Below are 24357 nucleotides of genomic sequence, written 5' to 3'. Positions count from 1 at the left end.
GTCAGCTCTACTCGATTTAAACAAAAAAATATGAATATCTCAAGAATAATAAATAAAGAATGAGAAACTATTTAAGAAATATAGATGGATCGTTTTTTTTGTGTGTTTTGTTTTTTTTAAGGCGCCGGAAGCGCAGCTACAATATTTGTGTGAGAGCACACAGTCGGCGATTGTACCATGGTCTCGGGGAAATCGGTGAATACTTGATACTGATTGGATCCGAAAATGGAAATAATAACGAAGATCAAACACGGATTTTATCCTCATTCCTGTGGTTGTGAGGAAACAGGGTTAGGGTTTCAAAATAGGGTGCGGGTTTTAAAACAAGGTAAGGGTTTCAAAGTAGAGTTTCAAAACGGGTTTGGGTTTCATATTGAAATTGTAACAATAAAACAGTGATTTTCTGGTCCTACTTGTCTGTTTTTATTTTCACATTGTGAAAGTCAAAAATTGTGAACGGCGTTTTCATTCCTTTGGAAAGATCAACGTCAAAAGAGAAAACATTAGAATCGTGGCCATGGAAATAGTTCACGCATATTAAACAGCGGCTAATGATGCATCTTTGAACTTGAATCGCTACTAAATGCTTTTTTTTTTTTTTTTGCTTCGTCACGCGAATTACCATGACAACGCTTCACAAGACTTTTGGCTGTGGTCAACTCGCTGTGGCGCAGTAACACTTTACGGCCACGCGATGGCAATGTTTCTCCGCGAGACTGCTACGAGTTCAATTCAATGTTGACGCAATCATGAAAATGTTTTTTTGTTTTTGTTTTTCTTTCGAATATAATGTTCAACTCTTGAAAGAGAAAATGCGGCAAGGTATTTTGTGTTTATTTTAATAAAGTCATTGAACAACTGTTATTAAACATTCACACTCGTTTTCAAATGTCAAATGTCAAGTCGACACGTTATGTATAAAAATAACAAAAAGAATAGTTTGATGTTAATCAAATATGCACTACTAAATTGAAAATGTTCATTTCATAATAGTCATAAAAATGTCCATGATAATGAATGCAAAAACTATACGTTAAAAAAAGAAAGAAAGAAAGAAATCACAAAAAGAGGGTTGAGTATAAATAAAGTATAATATTTATTAGAATTGGTTGGAGTGTCACTCAGTTTGTATAAATATAAAGTTTTACATTTTTGTTTCACGACAAACACAAAGAAAGAAAGGAAAGCATTAAATACGTTGAACAAACGCTCTTATTTACAACCTCAGCTCAAATGTACAAAAAAAAAATGGTCCTCTGCAAACAATCAACACGTCAACTTTTCCCATTTCCAAGAAAATACTTTCTCTTTTCTGTTTTGCTCGTCTCGTCGGAGGCGCCTCGAGGAATGTACGGTCAGCGCAGGTCCCGCCCCCAAAAACAATCGCGCCATCGCGATCGCCGTCAAAAATCGCCATCACGACGACTTTCATCTGCTGCTGCACGCGGAGCAAAATCCGAAGCGATCACGCGCTGTCGCGCTTTGACGATTTGCAAAATTCACCACATCGCGTTGACCGCGACGATTCTCACGATTAGCATTATTTCTCACCGTTAGCAGGAAGCGTTGAAAAACATTTGCAATATGGCACCGTGCGCTACAAACAAGCAGAAACACTTCAATCGAAGCGCAATGTGACGCTGTCGAAAGTCGACATTTTGCAGCGATGCCTTCATCTCGTCATGACGCCAATGGATTGTTTTTTTTTGGTGGATTGATCGGATTGCCGCGCGTATGTGCGCTGTCACCCTTTTTCCCGATGAGCGGGAAGTTGATTTTGGAGGCCCCGGTGAACGTTCTTGTCGTCGTCGTCGTCGTCGTCGCACGCCGGAAGCCTCGAAGTGGGCTTCCGTTTGTTCGGAGGACACGAGCGGCGCGCTAAAGGATTTGGTAGATGAGGTCGGGGTCCCGCGGGCCGCTCGCCGGGTCGTCGATGTTGCCGGCGTCGGTGGAGATTCTCTCCACGATGCTGCACAAACAATCCAGGCTGGACACCGCCGACGCGCGCTCGCACTTGGCACCTGAACGCAACACGGACAAGGAAGACGTCAGCGGCCGAACTTTCTTTCACGTGAATCCGGGCCGCGATGGACTTATAGTTCCACTTTTGACACATAGGGGGCAGCGCTTTTGACCGCTCGCTGTTCATCGTCTTCCGCATTTGGAGAGCCATCGCACTGAACGTTTTCTTTCTTTCCGATCGGCTCGTTTTCCTTGTTTGCGGCAACGTACCTCAGTCGGCGATGCGAACGATTTGAATCGCCGATATCGTCCGAGGCCAAAATCCTCACGTTTGCCAAAACGTCACCCGATTCGATTGCGGCCGTAAAAGCCGAAAATGGAGTTAGCCCGCGTTCATTAAAAAACAAAAACATCTCATAATCCCTTTGCGAAGCATTTCATGAACCCCGTTCGTTATTATGACGTAATCGCGTGATATTATTTATCTTTTGTGATTACAAACGAATGTCGTTGAACGTCCTGATGGTGCAAATTTGCTTCCCGCGCAAAGTCATTCACGCCAAATCAGCTCGGGCCGGCCACGATCACGCGCGAGCCGACGTCGCATCGCTGTTGAAACGTGCCGGTCGCTTGAATGTAGCCAATCGGAGAGAGCGGTACCGGTTCATCAACGCTTCGAAAGGGTTCATCGTTCATCGTTAATAGTCATCGTGAACGCGACGGTGTTTGTGTTTGCAAATGCTGTACACCCGGTCCGTCCGTTTAAACGGAGCGCGACGGCATCTGCTCTTCTTACCCTTGTCGTCGTTCAGAAAGGTTTTGGGGTCAAAGGTCGTCGGCCCGCCGAAGTCCGCCTGCACAACGACGACACATTTTTCACGTCAGGTCGATAAATGCGCCAATGAAATAGCAATTACAGTTCAAAACAAATGCATTTTCCATATTCATATCAACAGATTGGCGCGATTAGTTCATCTTAAAATAAAACTACAATGAAAATAAACCAAGCCGTTAAGACGTATGTGAAAAAGTTTTTTTTTTTCATCTTCTAAAGGTTTAAATGTGTTGGTTTTTTTCTTATCCCGCTTATTATTTTTATGACATTGTGATGTAAGCTTGATAACCTTTGAACATTTTTGTTTCGTGCGATATTTCATGTCGTTATTATAGAAGCCTTAATTATATATTATTGTACTCATGACAATGTTTCTCAGTGATTTGTGATCATGTTTTTTGTTTGTTTGTTATTATTATTATTACTTGATCTCAACTCACTTGATTGTTTCCTTCATTTTAAAAAAATAAAAAGATTTTTTTTTTTGAAAGCAGGCCAAGATGTGACAACATCACGAAATGCTAATACTTATTTACAGAAACCCAAAACAGTTTGGAGTTTTTATTTTATTTTATTTTTCACGGTCGATTAACTCTTATTTGGAGCGTTTAATGACGATTAAACATGTAAATGATCGCTCAAGGGGCTGAAATGAAATGTGACGTTGTTAATGAATGTGAAGGTTGACATGCGATGACGTTGTTATGATTTCTGTCACGATTGGCAGCAATTCGCGTTTTTTTGTGTGTGTTTTTTTTTACATGATTTTACTTTTGCTAATAATGAGTATAAAAGAAGTCAATGTTGAACAATCGTTTTCAGAATAAATCCTTCAATAAAAATTAAGAGACACAACAACAACAAAATCACCCCATCAAAAGTGTTTTTTGACATAAAAGTCACAATCTATCGGAAGGTTTTCTTGTTTTCTTCTTCGTGTCGGCCTTCTTTTTTAATAATTAAGAGTGGTGCTTCTCAGCAAAAACCGTTTTCTGTCAAGCATCTTGATTTGTTTTTTGTTTTTCCCTCCAGGAAAGAAAAAATAAAATAAATGATTCCGTTTCGACAAATGAGACACATTTTTTTTGTTTTTTTGTTTTTTTTAGGAATTTGACTTTGATGACCGTCAATTCTTCCACTTGATGATCGGGGAGAGAGAGAAAGGGAAATCATTTGCAACAATAAGAGCATGTAACTTTTGGAACGAAGTCGGAACGGACTCAGTGGTGACGTCGTGGTGCATTTGAAATGACGTCATTTTGCGATCAATTGTTCCTCTTCAAAATGAGCGCAAAGAAGAAAATCGGGCGTTCGAATGAGGGCTTCTTATGGTCTCATTTCTTCATGTCGTCTTGTTGTCTTCTTTCTTCTTTTCAGGTTGTCTCATTTCGATGATGGTTTTATTTCGTCTTTTGATGTTGTCTTATTTCGTATTGTTTTATTTCCACGTTGTCTTATTTTGACGATGGTGTGATTTCTTATTGTGATGTTGTCTTCTTTCTTATTTTGTATTTTCCTGTCGTCTTTTTTGTTATTTTCTCGTTGTCTTATTTTTTTTCGTCTTTCTGATGTTGCGGCTCTTGGTTGTTTTTCTCCTTTTTGTTGTTGTTGTTTTGTTTTCTTTCGCGCTCCCGCCCGCCCTTCCTTTGCGCGCGGTAATCCCCGCGACAAATTCGCGGCGCGTCCTTTTTTGGTTGTTGTTGTTGTTGTTGTTATTTTTTTTGTTTTTTTTTGTTGTTGTTTTGGGACACGCGCGACTCACCATGCCGTCGGAGCAGTTGGAGCGCGGGCTGGAGGCGTCCGAGTCGCCGCCGTAGGCCTCGACGAGCGGGTAGAAGGCGTCCCGGCCTCCGCCGCCGCTTCCGCCGCCGCCGCTTCCGCCGCCGCCGCCGCCGCCGCCGCCGCGCAGCAGCGCCTGCAGCGCCTGGATGTAGCCGATGGCGTTGCGCAGGATCTCCACCTTGGGCAGCCTCTGGTTGGGGTTGGCCGACGTGCAGCGCTTGAGCGTCTCGAAGGCGTCGTTGACTTTGCCGAGTCGGCGCCGCTCGCGCAGCGTGGCGGCCTTGCGGCGGTCGGCGTTGGTGGTCTTGCGCTTGCACGCCTTGCACGCCCACAGCAGGCAGCGGCCCGCTTGGTGGTGCCCGCTGGGCGCGCGCACGTGCTCGTCGCGCTCGGCCGGGTGAAGCTGCGGCGGCGGCGGCGGCTGCTGCGCGTGCGCGTGCGCCAGGCGGGGGTCCGCGTCCAGGTCGTCGAAGAAGCGCGCGTCGTCGGCGTCGAAGCAAGGCTCGTCGTAGAAGTCGTCGCCGGCGTCGGCGAAGGCCCGCAGCTCCGGCAGCTCCATCGTGGCGCCCGAACGCCGCGAGAAGAGCGCTTCGGCGCGTGGGGACCGGGTGGGGGGGGGGGGGGAAACGGGTGGGGGGGACCGGGGGGCCGGGCGGGGGGGGGGGGCGTCGACTTGATGCGGAGCCCCGAACCCGCTCGGAGACTCTTGTAGCTGCGGAGTCGCTCGCGGGCGGGCTCGGCCGAGTGACGCGGCCGCCACGCGGGCCAATCGGGGGGCGGCGGGAGCGCACGCACACACACACACACACACACACACACACACACACACACACACACACATACGCACACACCATAAAGTGGTGAGGGAAAATAAACAAAATCTGCTTCAAATGTTGACCTTTTTTTATTTTAGGCCTTTCGTGTATTTCTGCACCAAAAAATAAAAGGACACCATATTTGCTACACTGAAGAACGCTGTGGTTGGCACGTGAGTGACGTCATTTCCCCACCAAAATAAACACAATGACGGGGTCAATGATGTTCAACTTAGGTCAATACAAAGGATTATTTTTTTTCAGTGTACGACATTTGTTTGTTTATTTTCCACATTTGAATCAAGAGCAACGTCATGCTCGAATCAACAACTTGTTGTTGTTGTTGTTCGGTGGAGAAGGACTCGTAACATTTTCCCTGTCCAACATTCTGATTCCAGATATCCTCCATAAGCAACTTGCACTAGTACGCGCTTGGCCCGCGCTACTATGCTGTTGAACGTACTCGGGTTTCAAATGTGGTCACTAGTCACAAATGGAACCTTAACGGCAGAGCTGAGCGGCGCACAAGTCGGAGACCAGGTCTAAAAATAGATCGCGCACGCACTAATCGATAAATACAAGTCGCGAGCGACATGTCAATCATTGGAACGGAGTCAAAGTATCGATTCTTCTTCACGTCAAAGTCAAAAAGTAGGCTTCATTCAAACTACTCGCACGAGCGCAATAGATCGAAAATGTCACTCGCGTTACTAGCCGCCTCTGCCGACCGCTCGGCTAATGCGACGCACTAGTAACCCTACGACGGCAAACTCCCAAGACCGAGACTCGTCGGCGCTCCAGTACGATGGCTGTCACGTTTGAGAAAATCCTCTCAAACCAAAAAAAATGCGATGGCGAGCACATGACAGAAATCCGTCGCGCGCTAATGAGACTCAGGTTACATCGTGCGTGTGCGCGTGTGTGGTCACGTAATGATCACGGGTACTTGTGTGGTCCGTAACCTTTGAACCTGCAGGTGACGAGTCGCTCCAGTCTGCGTCAACACTTCTTCTTCTTCCTGCAGGTCAATTCCAATTGTTTTGCCCAACATGATTTTTTTTTTTTTTTTTTTTCCATATCCGATTTAGGCCTGTCCCATGCGTGGATTTAAATCGCAAATGTATCCGACATGACTCAACTTTTATTTAAGCAGCTAAAAGCGCAGTTGAGACGGAATATGTCTTTTGCGGCGGAAGTTAAACTTCAAGTCAATCCAATGAGTCAGTGAGACGCGGACCGCCGAAGTAAAAGCGAATCGGCCTTGCGGCCTCGGTCCGGACCGGACGAACCTTTAAAACGGCTACCGGAATCGAAGATTGCGTGTCGTACAGCAGTCGCAGTGTCCAACTCATCTTCGTCACGGGTTGCGTTGCAGTTGGGCTTTCCTCGGAGGGCCGCCACGACTGGGAAAAGGCAGCAATGTTAAATCGCCTCATCGTCGGCACAACGAATGGAGAATTCAGAAAACGGGGATCGTGCTTTGTTCTGCTATTCTTCAAGTAACAATTAAAAAAAGGGGTTTGTAAAATAAATAAATCAATAAAATGCTTGCAATATCTCAACATTTTGGAACAGATTTTAACAAGAAACATGGAAGTTGAAACACCTGATTTAGTGTCGCGGGCCTCAAAAAATGAAGCGGCGGGCCGGATCCGGCCCCCCGGGCCTAGAGTTTGACCCCCGCCCCTCCCGTGACGTATACAGGAAGGAGCTCGGAACAAACGGGACGGCCTCGCGTCGAAAAGTCTGCCAGGCCGCGTGTCTCACGAGATCCGTGCGCCAGCCTCGCCAAAGATGGTTTGAAAAAAAAATAAAAAAAAAATAAAAAAAAAGAAAGGTTTGAAATGATTTATCTTGGTCTCATGTTTTTATGAGCACTTTTTTTTTTTTTTTTTTTTTTTTTAAATTCCAAACTTTTTCTATCCACTTTATACGCGCGAGTCTGCAATGCAACGTAGGTGGGTACACTACCTTTTAGTGATGGCACTTGGTAGGGAGAAAGAAAAAAAAAAGTAACTTTGTGTGTTTGCTGTCGCGTTTTCATTTCTGGGCGTCGCAAAATCGTGAGCTGCTGCTGCTCATTTGTTGTCTCGGTCTTCCTGCCGCAATTAAGGGTGGGGAGTTTTTTTTCTCGCCGTCATCGCCTGGCGCTCAAACGAACGTCTTTGAGTGGCACTGTAGTGCGCGTGCGCGTGTGCGTCAGCTGTCACGTCCGCGTGTTTCCCTTCACACTTGGCCCGTTGTTCACGGATCAGCATGAGGAAGGTCTCACTTCCCACAATGCCTTTCTGCAGCCTCCCCAGAGTTCTCTTTGAAATCCCGGATCGAGTGTCCCCCCCCCGCCCCGCCCCGCCCCGCCCCGCTCCACACAGTTTTCCGCTGACTGCAAAGCGTGTGTCCGCTTACTCGCCGCGCTGCTGGTCACATGATATTTCCGTTTGGACCAATCAGAATGCTCGCTGCCAGCTGTTTCTGTGACATGCAGCAACTTTTTGCCATGCTTGAAATCTGATGGGGCTAATGCTAATGCTAACTCCACTAGTTCACTTGCGGTTTGTTAGATGACTTCCTGTACGCTGCAAAGAGGTACTAGGTCACTTCCTGTACACTGTGGAGAGGTACTAGTTCAACATCTGTTTGCTAGCTAACTACCTGGATGCTATGCTGTATACAGAGATGTTAGATCACTGTATGTATATATATATATATTGTACACTGTGGAGAGGTACTAGCTGTATTTTTGTCTGCTACTTGACTTCCTGTACACTGAGGAGAAATATGAGTTTTTTTGGGGTTTTTTTTGCCAGTTGACTTCTGGTACGCCGGCACGGTGATTGACTGGTTAACACATCTGTCTCACAGTTCTGGGGACCGGGGTTCAAATCCCTTTCTGTACTCACTGAAGTCCTGTAAGCTAGGGAGATGCGCTAGTTGACTTCTTATAAACTGGAGAGGAACTTTTTGTTTATGACTTATCTTCCTGTACACTGTGGAGAGGTGCTAGTTGACATCCTATTTTAATTTTTTTTTTTTGTAACTGCATTCTGGTGAATGCACACAAGCACGCTAACGTGTTAGCATGTCAGCAACGCTGAAATGCGTTAACGCGAGCTCTCGTGTGCGCTCTTTCGCACTGTTGTTGATGTGCGAGAGGAGTTTGAGGTTCAGGTTTCAGCACATAAACGACCTCGAACGCACCAACACCTGCTGTTAGCCGTTAGCGTGAGCCACCCTTGCGGTGCTTTTGCTCGCTCGAGCCAGCAAAATATTTGCGCTGTTGCGTCACGCCGCTTCCCTGAGAGCTTTTCTCCTCGGTGGATTTAGTCGAACCGCGCCAGCTAATCGAGTTTTCCGCTCTCGGGTGAGCCTGGCAAATAATCCAAAAAAGTGTCGCCATACCAACCGGCAGCACCCCATCCAGGCGCTCAGCCAGGACGGGCTCGGGGTCCTCCGGGCGAGGACGGACCCTGAATACACTAACGCGTGTGCATGTGTTTTTATGTGTGTTTGTGCACATGTAGATGTGTGATTTCGTGTATAGGCGTGTTTGTGTGCGTGAGTGTGTACGATTGTTTGCATGTGTGACTTTGTGTGTGTGTTTAAAGAGAAGAAGCTGCAATGACTTTTTATTTTTACACTTTTTTTAAGACAATCGTAGACGTCTGTTCTTCATCCTATTGCATCTTCATCATCAAAATGAAGCGCTCCACATGATTGCATCACCTCCAAAAATACGAACGTAGCGCGCTAGTTTTCTACTTCACTTCATATACCCTGACAAGAGGTGCTAGTCACTTACTGTAACTGAGTAACTGTAACATATAAGAACAATAACTGGAACTAGGTCACGGAGCCTACTAGAACATCTGAACTTAACACATCTTTAAATGTGATTGGTTCCTTCTGAACACAACCACATCCCTAGTTGCAGGAGGGTGTGCACACTTGTGCAACCAGATTTCAGTTGTTTATTTTCACATTCCCTTGCTAAAACTTCCCCATTGTGGGACTGATCAATAGTTTGAATGCAGCCGCATCCCTGTAGTAAGTCACTGGAACGAAGTACCGCTAACTGTAAGGATGTAAAACTCTATGCAAGTCATGTAAATGTTACTAAATAACTGTAACTAAGTGACTCAAATTGAACTTGGTAATCATAACTGTAACTAAATGACCAACTAAGCGACTGTAACTGAGTAACTGTAACCATAACTAAGTAACTGTAACTTAGTAACAAAAGCAAAGGAAAGTAGGCAAAGACTACTAGAACAGCAGAACTTGATTTGAGTTCATCAGAGGCGCTCTAAATGACTGCAAGTGTGTGCATTTAACGAGTTGGGAACGTGATTGTTTCATTCTGTTCACAGCCGGATGCAAAAATGCTAACGTAGCACGCTAGCTTTCTACTTCACTTGCTGTGTGCTGTGGAGAAGTACTACTAGACTTGGAGGAGGTTTTAGTTCACTTCCAGCACTACCTGATTCCCCTAAGACAGTTGTCCCCCACCACCGGTCCGCAGCCGGTCTGTGCGAGAAATGCCGACTCCTAACCGGTCGGCGGTGCAAAGAAGGTTGGGGAACGCTGCCCTAAGAGAGGATGATAGTTCACTTCCTGTACTAGATGTTTTCCTGTATGCTGTGGAGAGGTGCTAGTTGACTTCCTCTTTGTTAATTGACTTCCTGTATATTTTGGAGAGGTGCTTGTCGACTTCCTGCACACTCGAGTCAACACTCGCAATTATCTCCCGCGGGAGATTCGCCCTCGCGCGACTCCCTCGGCTCCCGGCCAGGGGGTCTTTGCGGGGGTCTGTCCGGCGGTGTGAGAGGTGCACGCAAGCGTATGAAGTTTCCAGATGCCTCCCAAGCGTTTGCTGCGCTGACTTCAGCCGTCATTAGTTCCGTCGCGCGTATTTTTAGGCAGCCGCCCGCAGCTGTCGTCGTCGGACCCGAACGAGCGCGTGAAACGTTTAGACCCCAAACGTCGGAAGGTGGTTCGCGTACGTCGTGTCGACAGGCACGACCGCCACCGCGACATTCGGGACCCTCGCTTCCTGTACACCGCCGAGAGGTGCTAGTTACCTTCCTGTATCACTGAACTCCCGATACACAGTGGAAAGGTGCTAGTTGGCTTGCTGTAACCTGTGGAGAAAAGCGAGTTAATTAACAGTTACTAGTTGACTTCCTGTATGCTGTGCAAATGTGCGACTCCACTTTCTGTACACTATGGAGACATGCTGGAGGTGCTCGTGGACTTGCTGTAGGCACTGTGGAGACATACTAGTTGATAAGAGGCACTAGTTGACTTCCTATACAGTACACTGTGGAGAGTTACTAGTTGACTGAAGTAGGTGTGTTAGTTGACATCCTACACGCTGTGGAGAGGAGCTATTTCACTTCTTGGACTAGTTGACTCCCTATACGGCGCGGCGAGGCGCTAGTTGGTAAGAGTTACTGTAGTAGTTGACTTCCTGTACATTGTGAAGAGGTACCTGTACCCCGAACCACGCCGCACGCTTGCGACCCTCCCGTTTCCCCACAGCATCAGCGTGCAGTCAGGATGACTCCGCCCACTTTTTCTGTTCTCGCTCTGCGTCGAGGCCTTTAGAGTCGTCACGCGGGAGCATTCTCCGGCGGACGCACAAAAAAGAATAAATGGAAAAAAAACTTGGCGTCATGAAGGTTCAAGAAGCATGTGACATTCTGTTGCGGAGTGACAGACCGCGGCAGCGCCGCCTTCGTCATAAACAGTAGACGACACCGCTCATTTACAAGCTTATCCAATGACTGAACGTTATTTCTGTCTATTCATGTACACTATGTACTCAATGCGTGTGCGCGTGTCAGATTGTCCTCAAATGTCTGCCATGACATCACACACGTGTTTAGAAAGTCAATGAACGTTGCTAACACATGCTAACATGTTAGCTGGTGTTGGCAGCGTGCAGGCTAACACAATAGAATAGAATAGAATAATTATGTATTGTCCAAATTAGAAGACAAACAGCACTAAAATGCAGATATTGACATAGATAAAACCTATAATAAGCACGTTAAAAACAGAAGTACAGCAAGATATGGGTCATTTTCATATCATTTGATCAATAATAGCAAAGAGGTTTCCCGTTAGGGCTGGCCACGGCCTCTCTCCTCCTTTTCCATCTCCTGCATCCTCCTCCAACTGCCCTCGTGTCTTCCCTCACGACATCCATCAACCTTCTATCAACATACTCACTAGTTCTCCTCTGGACGTGTCCAAACCAAACCATCCAAGTCTGCTCTCTCTTAACTTTGTCTCCAAAACATCGACCCTCGGCTGTCCCTCTGACGAGCTCATTTCTAATCCTATCCAACCCGGTCACTCCTGCATCTTCATGTGCTCTGCTTCCTGTTGTCTCTTCAGTGCCACTGTCTCTAATCCGTCCATCATGGCTGGCCTCACCTCTACACTCCTAGCAGAGACTCTTCTGTCACATGACACACCTGACACCTTCCTCCGCCCGTTCCGACCCGTCTTTAGTGTTTTAAAAAGAAGCGTATTCCAGTGGGCCGCCACTATTTGCTCTGTCAATAAGGATCGCCTTCACTATGAATGCCAAAAATGTGAAATCATGAGGAGGGGTTTTTTGAAAAGAGGACTTTAAATAAGTGTGGCTGTATCAGCATGGGAGACATTTGCACATACAGGACCGCAGCAGCATCATAAATTGCGAAATTAGACTTTTTTTTTTTTTTTTTTTTTTTTTCTTCACCGTTCATGATGAAATGACCCATATGATCAAAAGTTAATTTTGGAATACTTGGATTAGTGCCCAGTGAAGCTGCAATTCAAAAAAAAAAAAAAAACATGAAGAAAGTTTTGCTATCGGAATGAGAAAATGTAGAAAACTTCAAACCTCTGTAGAAAATCCCGCCATGGAGAAATCTCACAATATTTGCAAATGCATTTTTATAGGGGCCTTAATCGCACACACGCACGCACCTGTCAGCACCCCGCTGAGGGCCAAAGGTCACTTCCCGCGTGGGGCAGCCGCGTGTACGCGGTCTGGCCAATCACTTGGCAGCCTCACCTGCCGCTTCTCAAGCCCCGCCCACGTCAGCTGCCGGCCTCCATCTTGAGTCTTCTCCAGCTGACTGGTCAAAGGGTGTTTGATGTCTTTTGGTGTATTTTTGTATTTTTTACATTTGTGCAAACCTAAAGGATTTTGACTTAAAACTAGGGATGTTCGATACCAGTCCGAGTATTCATTTTTGAGGACTCACCGATACCAAGTACCGATACCACTAGTACTTTTGATACATCAAATTTCAGTGTACACAATGTCAGATAATTGCGAACAAAGATGATTCTTTCTTTCTGACACAACGATGATTCGCCAATGTGTCAAATCATCACAGTGTCGCGCCAACTACTGGTGAGGAGGACTTACTCAATGGCAGATTTTGTATTTTTTTTCGCCTTAAGTATCGGTGGCTGATATCGGCAGCCTTGACGAGTACCTCGTACAAGGGCCGATACCGATAGCTGGTACCGATCGCTGTTTAAAACATGGCCTGTACTGTTCAATAAGGTTTGATCCATCCGTTGTTGTTTTTCTTGTTGTGTCTTTTCCACTCATGACTTTCTTCAAGCTTCTGATTGGTTCAATATTGTTTTACAAATACCAACGTCAAAAGTTTGCCTCTGACTTGTGGTGCCTCACTGGGACTGAAGGAATGGTGTTTACTGCACACGGCCAACTGCGCGCACACACGCACGCGCACACACACGGGGTGGCCCGTGATTGGTCCACGGTGTCGTCACGGAGACAACAGCTGTCTCCGGGATGAAGAAGCTACTTTGAGGGTGCCAGCCAGTCTGCAGGCCTGCAACCGGAGAGTCCCGGCAGGAGTCCCTGACACACACACACACACACACGCACACACACACACACGAGTACAGCAGAATTAGCGCCCCCCCCCAGAGATGACAGCTTTGTCTTCTCCACACACTGTCGACTTGTCCCTCTTCTTGTTGGACAAAAAAAGACATGCACACTTATGTCTATGTACACACATTTACACTTAAACACACACACACACACACATCTACGTATATGCAGTAAAACCCCCCAAAATGGGCTGGTTTCCAGCCAATGTCAAACGTCAAAAGTTTTTCGTGGCGGCATTGGAGGACCGCCCCAAGTGTCGGAAGAATCTTCCCAAAAGAATTTATTGTCAAACACAAAAAAAAGGAATGTGGAAGAAACAAAATCTGAAATGCAAACAAAAAAAAATCAAGATCCAAAGAAATGGGGAAACAAAAACACTCGCTACTACAAACGACAGGAAACTTGATGTGGCGAAAAACAAGACGACGAGGCACACCCGGACGAGGCACGAGTGGCTGCAAGGAGGGAGGGAGCTGATCGGTTGAGACCAGGAGCGGGGCTGACGAGAACGGCGGGAAAACAAAAGCTAACGAGCGGACACGACATCAACGCCGACAAAACCGGACATCGAGAAAAACTCAGCGTCCGTCAGGACACGCAAACGTGTTAACTGCGCACAGGAGCGCCGAGATTCAAACCCAGAACCTCGACTGCGAGGGAGACGCGCAAACCACTCGATCGCTGTGCTGACCTCCTGTCGCTTTCTTCCTCCTTTGATCAAACGGGAGTATTTGCTCGAAAATGTTCAACGTGTGAGTCAGCATTGTGTGTGCGTGCGCGCGCCTGTGCCGCATGTGTTGTTTTCGTCGACGGCAACTGTCGCAACAACGACCGCTCTAATCTGCACCTGCCGCTGACACAGCAAATGCACCCGCGCGCACACACGCACACATACACGTACCCAAAAGTACACTAACAAATAAATTACAAAAATACACACATACTAAAAAGTACACAAATACACGTACACATTAATAGGTACACATAGTCAAACACATTCACACAAAAACAGACAAAAGATACACAAACACAAAGTACTCTGTCTCTCTCACACACACGCGCGCATGCGCACACACGTACGGATACGAAAAAGTACACAAACCAAAATTTAAACAAACACGTGTACATGTACACGCGTGTGTAAAAGTTGTGGCACGGACAGGTGGGCGCAAAGGTGAAAGGTCAGGGGCGTCATTTGCGTGAACGTACGGGCGCTCCCGGGCGTGGGGGGCGTTTAACGTGCCCACGGGGGTAGGAAGTTGGTCACGGGATCAGAGGTCAGGGGGGTTCGCGAGCTGCAATTATGTGTGTGGGCATGCAAGTCAACAGGTGGGACACACACACACACACACACACACTCGCACACACAAACGGCCCACCTGCCCCACCTGTCAATCAACAAGCAGCCGTCACGTGGGCGTGCGCATTCACAAGCACTGTGTGTGTCTTTGCGTGCGTGTACACGTGTACGTGTGTGTATCTTTAATTTGAATTTGTGTGTATGCGTGTGCATTTTTGGATACGTGTATTCACTTGGCCGTGTGTGTGTGTGTTTACATGTATGCCGGTGTGTGTGTGCACAAACGTGTGTACAGGCCACATGTATATGTCATCGTGTGTAAATGTGTGAATTTGTAGAAATGTGACTTAATGGACGTGTGTAACTTTGAATTTTGGTCGCGTTAGTGTCGTATTTGTGTGAAAAGATTTGCTGGTGAACGATGCTGAACGGACTGCACTTCATCTCCAGCATCGCAGCGCCCAAAGCCTCGCCCGCATTCGTACAGCAACGGGCGACTGCCGCCAGGCCCGCTGGGGGCAAATCAGGGTTCAGCGTCTCGCCCAAGGACGCTTCCGCACGCGGACGGCCGGAGCCGGGATTCGAACCGGCGAGCCTTCGGTCACCGGACGCCCCGCTCGACCTGACGCAAACGTCACCCGCGATGCCGAGCGTGTCGTCGCGGCGGACGGCGTTCAAGTGCGAAAGGCGCGAGTGTCGCGAAAAGCCGACGGCGCGTGAGCCGATACGCCCGAAGGGGGCGGGGCCGAGGCGGGAAAGACAACCGTCCGTCCAACTGCTGTCGACGCGCGCGAGGTCAAATGAAGGTCAGGTGACAAGGTCAAGGTCGAAACTTCGGCACAGGAGATCGCTCGGTGTTGGAATGAATCCGTGAATTCGTTGATATGTGAATGAACTCATTTGTGAATACATGAATGAATTACTTCAGGAATTAATACACGAATGAGTTCATGAGCCAATTCATTCGTAAATAAATGAAGATGAGTCAAGAAATGGATGAATACGTTAAATGAATGAAAACATGAATAAATACATACACGGATGCATAAGTGAATGAGTGAATACGCAACTATATGAATGAATGGACACATTATCGCCCGACCGATATGAATTTTTGAAGATGAAGCCGATTCCATAATTCGGCAGAATCAAATTTTGATAACCAATTCATCGGCCCATTCCTTTTCAAAATATATCATGAATAAAATAACTTCTTTTTTGGTCCTTCAACGCTTACAACAATCGTCTCATGTTGTCATGTGTTCATGTGTAAACAATCATCAACAAGTTTGTGTTCCGGACGATGAAATGGAATGAATACATCGGGGGTGTCAAATATAATGACGTCGTCGGCCAAATTTGGCCCCCCCGAGCCCGGGTTTGACATGTATGGTCTCCGTGAACGACTGAATGAATGATGGCGCGAATGGAAACTAAATCTGCTCGACGACACGTCAACACAGCAACTGAGAAGATTTCGCCGCCTCGCCGCTCGCTACGGACACGATCGCGCGTTTTGTTTTCTCGCCGTCCCGCTGAAGGACGAGCGAATACGTCAAGCGGAGAAACATCTCGACCGCGTCGCTCGGCCCGCCGACACTTGAGCGTCCGTGGCGGCCTCCGTGACCTTTGACCTCCTAACGAAGGGGCACCTCCTCGTCCAACTGCCGCAAACGGGCTTTGTTTTGGCGCGATGATGATGAGGGTCTTAAAGGGTCGACGAAGGACGGGGACTCTCGGTGACGGGGTCAGTGAGGACAAAGGGGGCGGGGGGCGCTCGGGGGTCCGGTTACCCCCCCGAGGGAAGCAAACCAACGTCAAGTGTAAACTTTGATGTCTGCTCCTTTAATGAAAGTGCTTTTTTATCAAACGGCTTGCTCTTAAATTCTAAAGTTCTTTCTCTCGTTGTTTGTTTTGACAAATAAAGTGTAATATTTTCACGATTTAAGTTTGCCGTAATGGTTTCACATGACCGCGTTAAGTTTGTGTTGTCCTTTCTTTTTCAACTCTGAATTCACTTTGACACTCACTGTACAAATATTACTATCCATCTCTAAATGCATTGATTTTAACACCAAAAATAATCCACACAATGAAACAATTGAAACATTGGATAAGCTTTTAAAAAAAATCAAAGCAATCAGTCACACCTAATATTTGACTCGCGTCAATAGTTACCTGATAAATATTTGACCTCCCTTGTAATTGTGTGAATTGTTGGGCTAACGGGTTAGCTCGCGGCTAACTTGTTAGCGTGGAAACGGACATGTGCTCTCGCTGTGTTTGCGAGGGTCTCACTCTTCGGTGGCAGGCGTGGAGAGAAAGCGGGCGAGCGAGGCCCCCCACCCCACCCCACCCAGTTGGCGCCGGGCGCTCGGCATCGAAACGCGAGACGGCCGCCTGGCGGACGAGGAGGACGAGGAGGAGGTCACGTCGGGGTCCAGTTTTGTACTTTTGGGTCACTTGCTCTCGATTTATCTTATTTATTATTTCTAATGGAGCTCATTTGACTTGTGGGACTTTGTGCACTTGAAAGAGTCTTAACTCTTTTTATAGTTCCGCATTCAGCGTCTTGGTCTCAGTTGGGTTTGTTGGGTTCCTGTACCGTCTGGAGCTTGTTGTTCTTGTTCCTTTTATAGGATTCGATGTTGCGATCTTAAAGTGTTTTAGATTTGTTTTGCGTTGGACTCGTTTATAAGGACGCCATATGGATAAAGTTATTATTATGGTACTGGCGTATTCGTATCCGCGCAAACGAGGTCCCAAAAGATTAGTCTCGGCCGGACACAGATCCAGATGATTCCGTGTTGCCGTGACAACGCAATACCCAAAAACTGCACGCAAAACAAGTCCCACTAAAAATGAACCGGGCACCGTGTCAAAAAGTACAATTTTGGTTCAATTGGAGATTCCAAATATTCCCTTCATTCAGTTCTATCTTTGGGCGAGAGCGGCGGGGTACGCCCTCGACTGGTCGCCAGCCAATCGCAGGGCACGTAGAAACAAGCGACCATTCGTACTCACATTCACACCTACGGGCAATTTTAGAGTCTTCAATCAACCGAGTTGTTGGGATGTGGGTGGAAAGCGGAGTTCCCCGGGGAGAACATGCAAACTCCACACAGGCCGGGCCGGATTTGAAACCCGCAACCTCACAACTGCGAGGCAGATGTGCCAACCAGTCACCCGCCGTGCCGCCCACATTTTTCAAGCCCGCCCAAAAAAAATAAGACCCTTTTTCATCAACCAAATTCCGCATTAGTACGCAATCCAGACGATTTCTCGGACAACTTCAACGTGTTCAGCTCATTCGAGCCATCGTGTGAACTATTCCCGTTCTCCCAAGATGCCCAGATTCACCAGGACGTGCCCCAAAATTAACAGGACGCGTTCTCCAGTTATTATTTGTGCGCGTGTGTCCTGGGTGGGTTGCCATGGAAACTGTAATTCACTGTTCAGAATTCTCCATTCTCCAGTTGTTATTCTGTTATCATATCGTTGTTATTTGGCCCATTCTGCTCATAGCCACCAGGGGGCCGAGTTGCACTTTGACATTAGAATTTTGCACTATTTCAAGAGTTGACTTTTCTCTTAGGATCGTTATGAAGAAGTATTACTGCACCGAGGTGCTTCATGCCAGCCGAAGTCCAAAGTCAAGTGGCCCTCATGCACTTCCAAGAGGTACCCCTCCCCCGTTCCCGACACCCCAAAAGCCCCGCGCCCCTCCCCTCATTACCCTGGGCAGATGTCGGTCGGCGAGCACGTCTCGAATGTCCGCCGTCTAATTGATATGAAAACTGCGGTTGGGAAGCGGTAAACCCGTCTGAGCTCTCGGGTTCCCGGCCGGCGTGAGGCGTTCGCGGACCTCCCGTGGACGGGAGCGCCGGCGCCGAGGAGGAGGAGGAGGAGGACGACGACGACGACGACCCCGGCCGGCCGGGACTTAAGCGGAGGATGTGACGCTAATGACTTTAAGGAGACATAATCCCGACCATCTGGACCCGCCCATTGTTCGAGACTGATCTTGTTGTCTCTCCTGGGAAGGGGCTCCCACGTTTGTTTTGCTTTCATTTGCCGCCGGATCCCGTTCGGACGGAGCGCGACGGCCGGTCGTCGGATCGTCCGATAGGGACGATCTTTTCATTTCTTCCGGGAAATGTGATGAATTTAATCCCAACTGTGGCTCGTGTTCATTTGGCGGCGTTTCACCAGGACGTGGATCTTGATGTTGGATTTTTGTCCAATCCGATTTCAGCCTCAACGTGTTGCCGTGCCGGTCTAATCTGCCCGTGGGCCTTCACAATCAGTCGTGAAAACGAAATTAGCCGTGCGACTGCTTCTTCAGTGGTTGTTGAACTTTTGAAAAAAATAATAATAAGAAATGTAGCAGCGTTGTGAGCGACAAAATTCACGAGCGTAGCACACGCGCGTACGTATTCATCAAAAACAAGTCCGAGGTTTTATTTCTTTCAATTTTTTAATTGATCTCGCACTTATTTGTGTTATTTTTTTTTCTTTTCCCGCTTATTTGGGCGCTCACTTAGTCATGTATATAAAAAAAATTACAAAAAAAAAAATGTTTAAAAACAATTTATGGCAATCACAATTATTTGCAGATTAGCCCCCTAGCACAATTTCAACATTAACACTGCACTTAAATTTAGAAAAATCTGAAAAAAAAAAACCTTAATAATATATTGTGCAATAATTTTGCGGCTAAATGTATGTTTAAAAACAAACATTTCTACAAGACTAAATGCAAATATCTTGAACTTCAAAGTTAAAGCCAACTGGACTTCAGTAGTGATTCTTTTGCATACCACTAGAGGGAGCACACATACACTTTGCTATATCAGATTTCAAACTTTTCCTCAAGCTAGCTGGCTGATGACATCAACATTTTTGTCTTCACTGATTGGTCAGAGCGAGCGTTCCTTAAATGGAATAATTCAAATATATTTATTCCATTACTGATCTCATGAAATAATTGGTTGATTAAATAATTGTAAATAATGGAAAAGTATTAGTAAAATGAACAATTTGATATATTCTCTACTTGAATATATTATACAAATATAGTTTATGAAATAATTTCTTTATTAATTATAATTAAATCAACCTTAAATAAAATAAAGAGTAAAATAAATCATAGTAAAATGAACAATATTGTCTCTGGAGCACAAAAGTTCGCCGAGCCCTGGTTAACGCCCCATAAAGTTACAAGGTCATAGTGTACAAGTCGAGGTCAGATCAAATTCTTTCCAAAAAATAAAAAATAAATAAAAATGTACTGTATGTGATATAGTCATCAAGATGACTGTCACATTTATAGGAAGTGCCGACATTTTTTCAAAGAAGTTGAGTTGTGGCGTCAAGTCGTTGGAAGAGAGTTCGTGCACGCGTAACCGCGACGACGTTAAGTCACGTGATCACTGACGCGCTGGAATCACCGGGGTCCCTAAATGCACCGTCAAGTTCAGACAAAATGTGCGTTTTTCATGAATGGATGAAAGATGAAAAATGAATGAAGGTTTGACTCCTCTATGAATTGTGTATCGGCTATTGATGAATGAATGAATTTCATGTATCGCACGTGAATGAATAAACCAACAAAGGAAGTTTCTCTAATTGAATGAATGTATGAATACATCGGCGATGACTGAATGTATCGTCTATTGTCACGAGTTGATTCAGACGGGACCCAAGAGCAGGTTGTGAAGAAAAATGGATTGCAGGGCACCGCTCGTCACATCGACAAACGTATATGTTTGGATTGTTTTAATTGTCATTTTGAATTGGTTAGTGTTTCATGTCCGATTTTTATCTCCATACACAAAAGTACTTAACGTTCAGTTGCACATGATTAAAATGTCGTAAACTGATGTAATTGTCCGCTGCCCTTGTGAGGAATCAAAGAGTGCATGTTACTTAATTCAATGTTAGTGGTTTGCAACTGATGTACATGTTCAAATGAAGTTAATTCAACTGATTTTGTTTTTAGTGGACAGAATTTAGTTTCAGCTGTGCTTGTTGTTGTTTTTGTTTTTTTTAAGTGTTCTACAAAAAAAAAAAAGTTCCGTTGATTTGAGTCGTGAATGAATGAAAAAACTGCATCATCTATTAACTAGTTATTCAATTAGCTTCATCAAAGAATGAATTGCATTTTCGTATTGTCTGATTTTTTTGTTTTTCACTTTGTTGTTGTTTTTAATACATTCACTGCCATTGACGGCTTTCGAAGTCAAATATCCATGTTAACTAGGAAGGCTGGCAGTGAACGAGTTAAGTATTGTTATTATGTGTTCTTGTGTAATTATTTCATGTTTTATGGTTGCTTTGTATTTATGTACAACTGTGGCTTTGTTTTTAAAGTGCTCTATAAATAAAGTTGAGTTGAGAATGAATGAACGAACTAATGCATGGTCTGTCAATGAGTGAATTCACAACTGTGAGTTTTTGTGCACATCTGCGTTTTCGCCACACACTCGAATCCTAAATGTTGTTCACATTCAAGGTACGTGGCGACATGCGCGACGTGCGCTTCGTGCTCCGTGTTGTGTTCAAGAGTGACAAACGAGTGAGGGAAAAATGAGCAGCTTCTAAAAGGAGGGGGATCTTCCCCACGCCACCCCCGCCAGTCATTGCCAGCTGCGTGATCGATGACTTTCTGCTATTTTCAGCCGGGTGGCGCGACGTGACCTTTCCGCGCCATTTCCTCTAAGTGATGTTATTTGCTCGTGTGACATTTTTCGAAACGGTGAGCCCAATCTTTCATTCCAAAGCGCCTTTTCGAACATTGAAATGTGTTTTCACACAAGAAGGTGGTGCAGAGCTGCGGTGCGTTCGCTGCTCTTGTGCTCTCGTAAGCTTTTTGCACTCCGGCGTGCGTTTTGTTGTTGTATTGTTTGTTTTCCCATTTGTGACACATTTGTTCGCACAGCTGAACTCGGGCACACAATTTCTCAATTCTTCCAGCGGACAGCTGCAGCGTCAATTACGCACAAGCGAGCGAGGCCGGGGGATCACACGCTGCACTTTGAGCGTGCGCGCGTGCATGTGTGGACGGTGCAGGACCAAAGGCGGAACAAGACGAGACATTTTGATACTTGGCAATCTTCAAGCTTGTAAAAATGTGAGATGCTGTACCTCAAACAATCCGCACGCGCACATCTTTTTACTTGCCTATTTAAGATATAACGTCACCATATGTCCGTATATCCACAAGTCAACGCGTGATCTGGAACGCACTCGTCGAGACCTTTAATTTGACGTGTGACTTGATGCGGTTTGTTGCACTTTGTTTTTTGACTTTGAACTTTGACCTCAGACGACGGCCTCCTGCGTCAACGTTCCATCAGCAACACAAATTCCTCAGCCGAGCGCCGCCGTACCCGTTTTGTGTCTGACAATCGAACAATGAAAATTGCGCATGAATTCCACGGTTTTGTGTTTGCCATTGCCGTGACCTTGACATTTGACCTCAGCTTGTAACTTTTGGTATACACACAAAACGTAAGATCTCACATGCTGAATATCAAATGATTTGGTGCTGATTTGTCCAAGTGAACATGTGCAAAACGCCATTTTTTTACATTTTGTAAATTTCTCTCTTGCGCGTGTGCGTAGCACAGCCTTGTCGCGCAGACGCGTTTGTGTGGCGGCGCCGGCGAAAGCGGATCCCAGCCGCGACGACGACGACGACCGGATCGGGTGCGTGTTCCCGTTCGGTCCAGAAGATTTTTGTTCTTTCGTCTGACGGCGTCCTTGAAAAACATCCTGGCCTATCTTTGTTTTCCACTTCCTGTCTACGCTAGCAGAGTTGTTATGATTGATTAAACTGTTGCGTCCAATGACGTCGCTTTCTTTTGATGCTGTCATAAATGCGAAAAAAAGATTTGCTATTTGGATGCAGGTAGGGCTGGGCGATATGGCCTAAAAATTTTAACACCGATTTTTTTCACGAAAAATTCAATTTATGATCTCCCCCCCCCCCTTCCCCCCCTACCAATGTTACTTTTTCTTAAGAAAACATTAAGTAGAAGTTTTGTTTTGATGAAAAACTTTAATGTAACCCGTACATCCCTCCTGGAATGAAAGGTCAAAACTTAATCAAGTGCAAGATATATAAAGTGCAAAGTTACAAGTATTGTGAAGTTTTGTTTTAAGAGATAAAGAGCGCCGCTTCCCCTCACGGCCGGAGGGTCCCGTGCGACAGCTGCGGGATCTCCGACGCGTCTCCTCACTGGCACCATTGTTCCGCTCAACCTTCGACTTACACGCGCAAACACTGCTGACGCACACACATATGCATAGGTACACGCACACGAGCCCACTAACGCGTACACACACACACACAGAAACACGTTTTTTCGTCCACAGACACACATACACGTACATTTAATTACACTCACACATATATAAACACACAGATACACAAACATACTCAAAGACAAACAAACAAACGAGACAAACAATGCTGTTTGTCTCTATGTGCCCTGCGATTGGCTGGTGTACCCCGCCTCTCGCCCGAAGATCGCTGGGATGGGCTCCAGCACGCCCGCGACCCGCGTGAGGAGAAGCAGTCAAGAAGATGGATGGATGGGTTATTTTCATACCATCCATCCATCCATTTTCTGTACATGTGATCAATAATGGTAAAGATAAATAAAAAAATAAAATAATAAATAAATAAATAAATAATCATCAAGAAATCTGATGTTGCAATTTTACTTTAGTCTTACTCAAGTAAATATTTGGATGACTACTTTTTACTTGAGTCATATTATTCTAAAGTAACAGTACTCTCACTTGAGTACAATATTTACCTCTGGGTATGTTCACACACTTTTAATACGATACGGCTCGCAAGCAGGCGGCAAACCGATATGTAGCCTAGTAAGCTAGTGCTAGCACTAACGCTTGTACATAAACATGCCGGCATTCTGTCGAATCATGCGCTAAAGCTTCGGTAATCATTGGTTCGTGCGCGTGAATAAATGTTGACAACGGCAAGCACCGATGTGCCGGTCACAGTACGCAATCCTATTGGTCGACGTCGAGGCGCGCTGTCGGAGAGTTGTCGTTGATGTCGCACTATACGGAAGATATCCAAAAAATAAATCAAACATGCTAGACTTTTCATTTTGGCATCGTAGGGCCAAATCATTGGTCGTGGATTATGTCAACACTACAACAAGTTTTGTTGTTCCTCACAAAAAAATCGATCAAGGAAACCAGCTGCGATAGCTAATCGGGCCAATATCGGGGCTAAAATCCTGTATGTAGTCTGATCGAGGCATAACGCTAAAGATAAATTGGCATTAAAAGTTTGAAAAATATTACTTGAAGAAAAAGAAAAAAAAAAGATCACCTTTTGATGAGTAACAACTCCCGATCATTCAAATACGCTTGTCACTCAAAGGAATTGATTTTCAAAAGGAAATTCGGCGGCCCGTGTCGTTGCCGTTATTCATCAAATTACATGAAAATGAGCCATAAGACAACTTGGTCACTTTGCATATATTTGATCCACAACACTAAACCAAGAGTTCAAACGCAAAAGCCGTCACGTGCCATTCGGGCCAACATCGAGCCCCGCCCACGAGCGGCCCGCCAATCACGTCACGTATATTTCACAACCCTGTAAAAACAAACTATTCCTCCGTAAAAGTGGTGGGAAAGAAAGTCTTTATTGCAGGAACAGTTTTTCTGCCTCAGTTCCCGTCTTCTCCGTTGA

At 45.8% G+C, this 24357-nt stretch overlaps 1 protein-coding gene across 1 annotated transcript; it reads right to left on the bottom strand.

The window, feature by feature from the left end:
* Positions 1 to 1114: 1114 nt before the first annotated feature.
* On the bottom strand, positions 1115 to 5138 carry myod1 (myogenic differentiation 1). The gene is made up of 3 exons (XM_061677439.1): positions 4560 to 5138; positions 2759 to 2816; positions 1115 to 2021 (listed from the first exon to the last, which is right to left on the bottom strand). The coding sequence occupies exons 1-3, from the start codon at positions 5136 to 5138 to the stop codon at positions 1879 to 1881; spliced, it is 780 nt and encodes a 259-aa protein (XP_061533423.1). The 3' UTR covers positions 1115 to 1878.
* Positions 5139 to 24357: the final 19219 nt, after the last annotated feature.

The sequence above is a fragment of the Phycodurus eques genome, chromosome 5, assembly GCF_024500275.1.
Source record: "Phycodurus eques isolate BA_2022a chromosome 5, UOR_Pequ_1.1, whole genome shotgun sequence".
Taxonomy (NCBI): Eukaryota; Metazoa; Chordata; class Actinopteri; order Syngnathiformes; family Syngnathidae; genus Phycodurus; species Phycodurus eques.
Note: the sequence above shows the minus strand (reverse complement) of the source record. Positions and strands in the feature narration are given on the sequence as shown.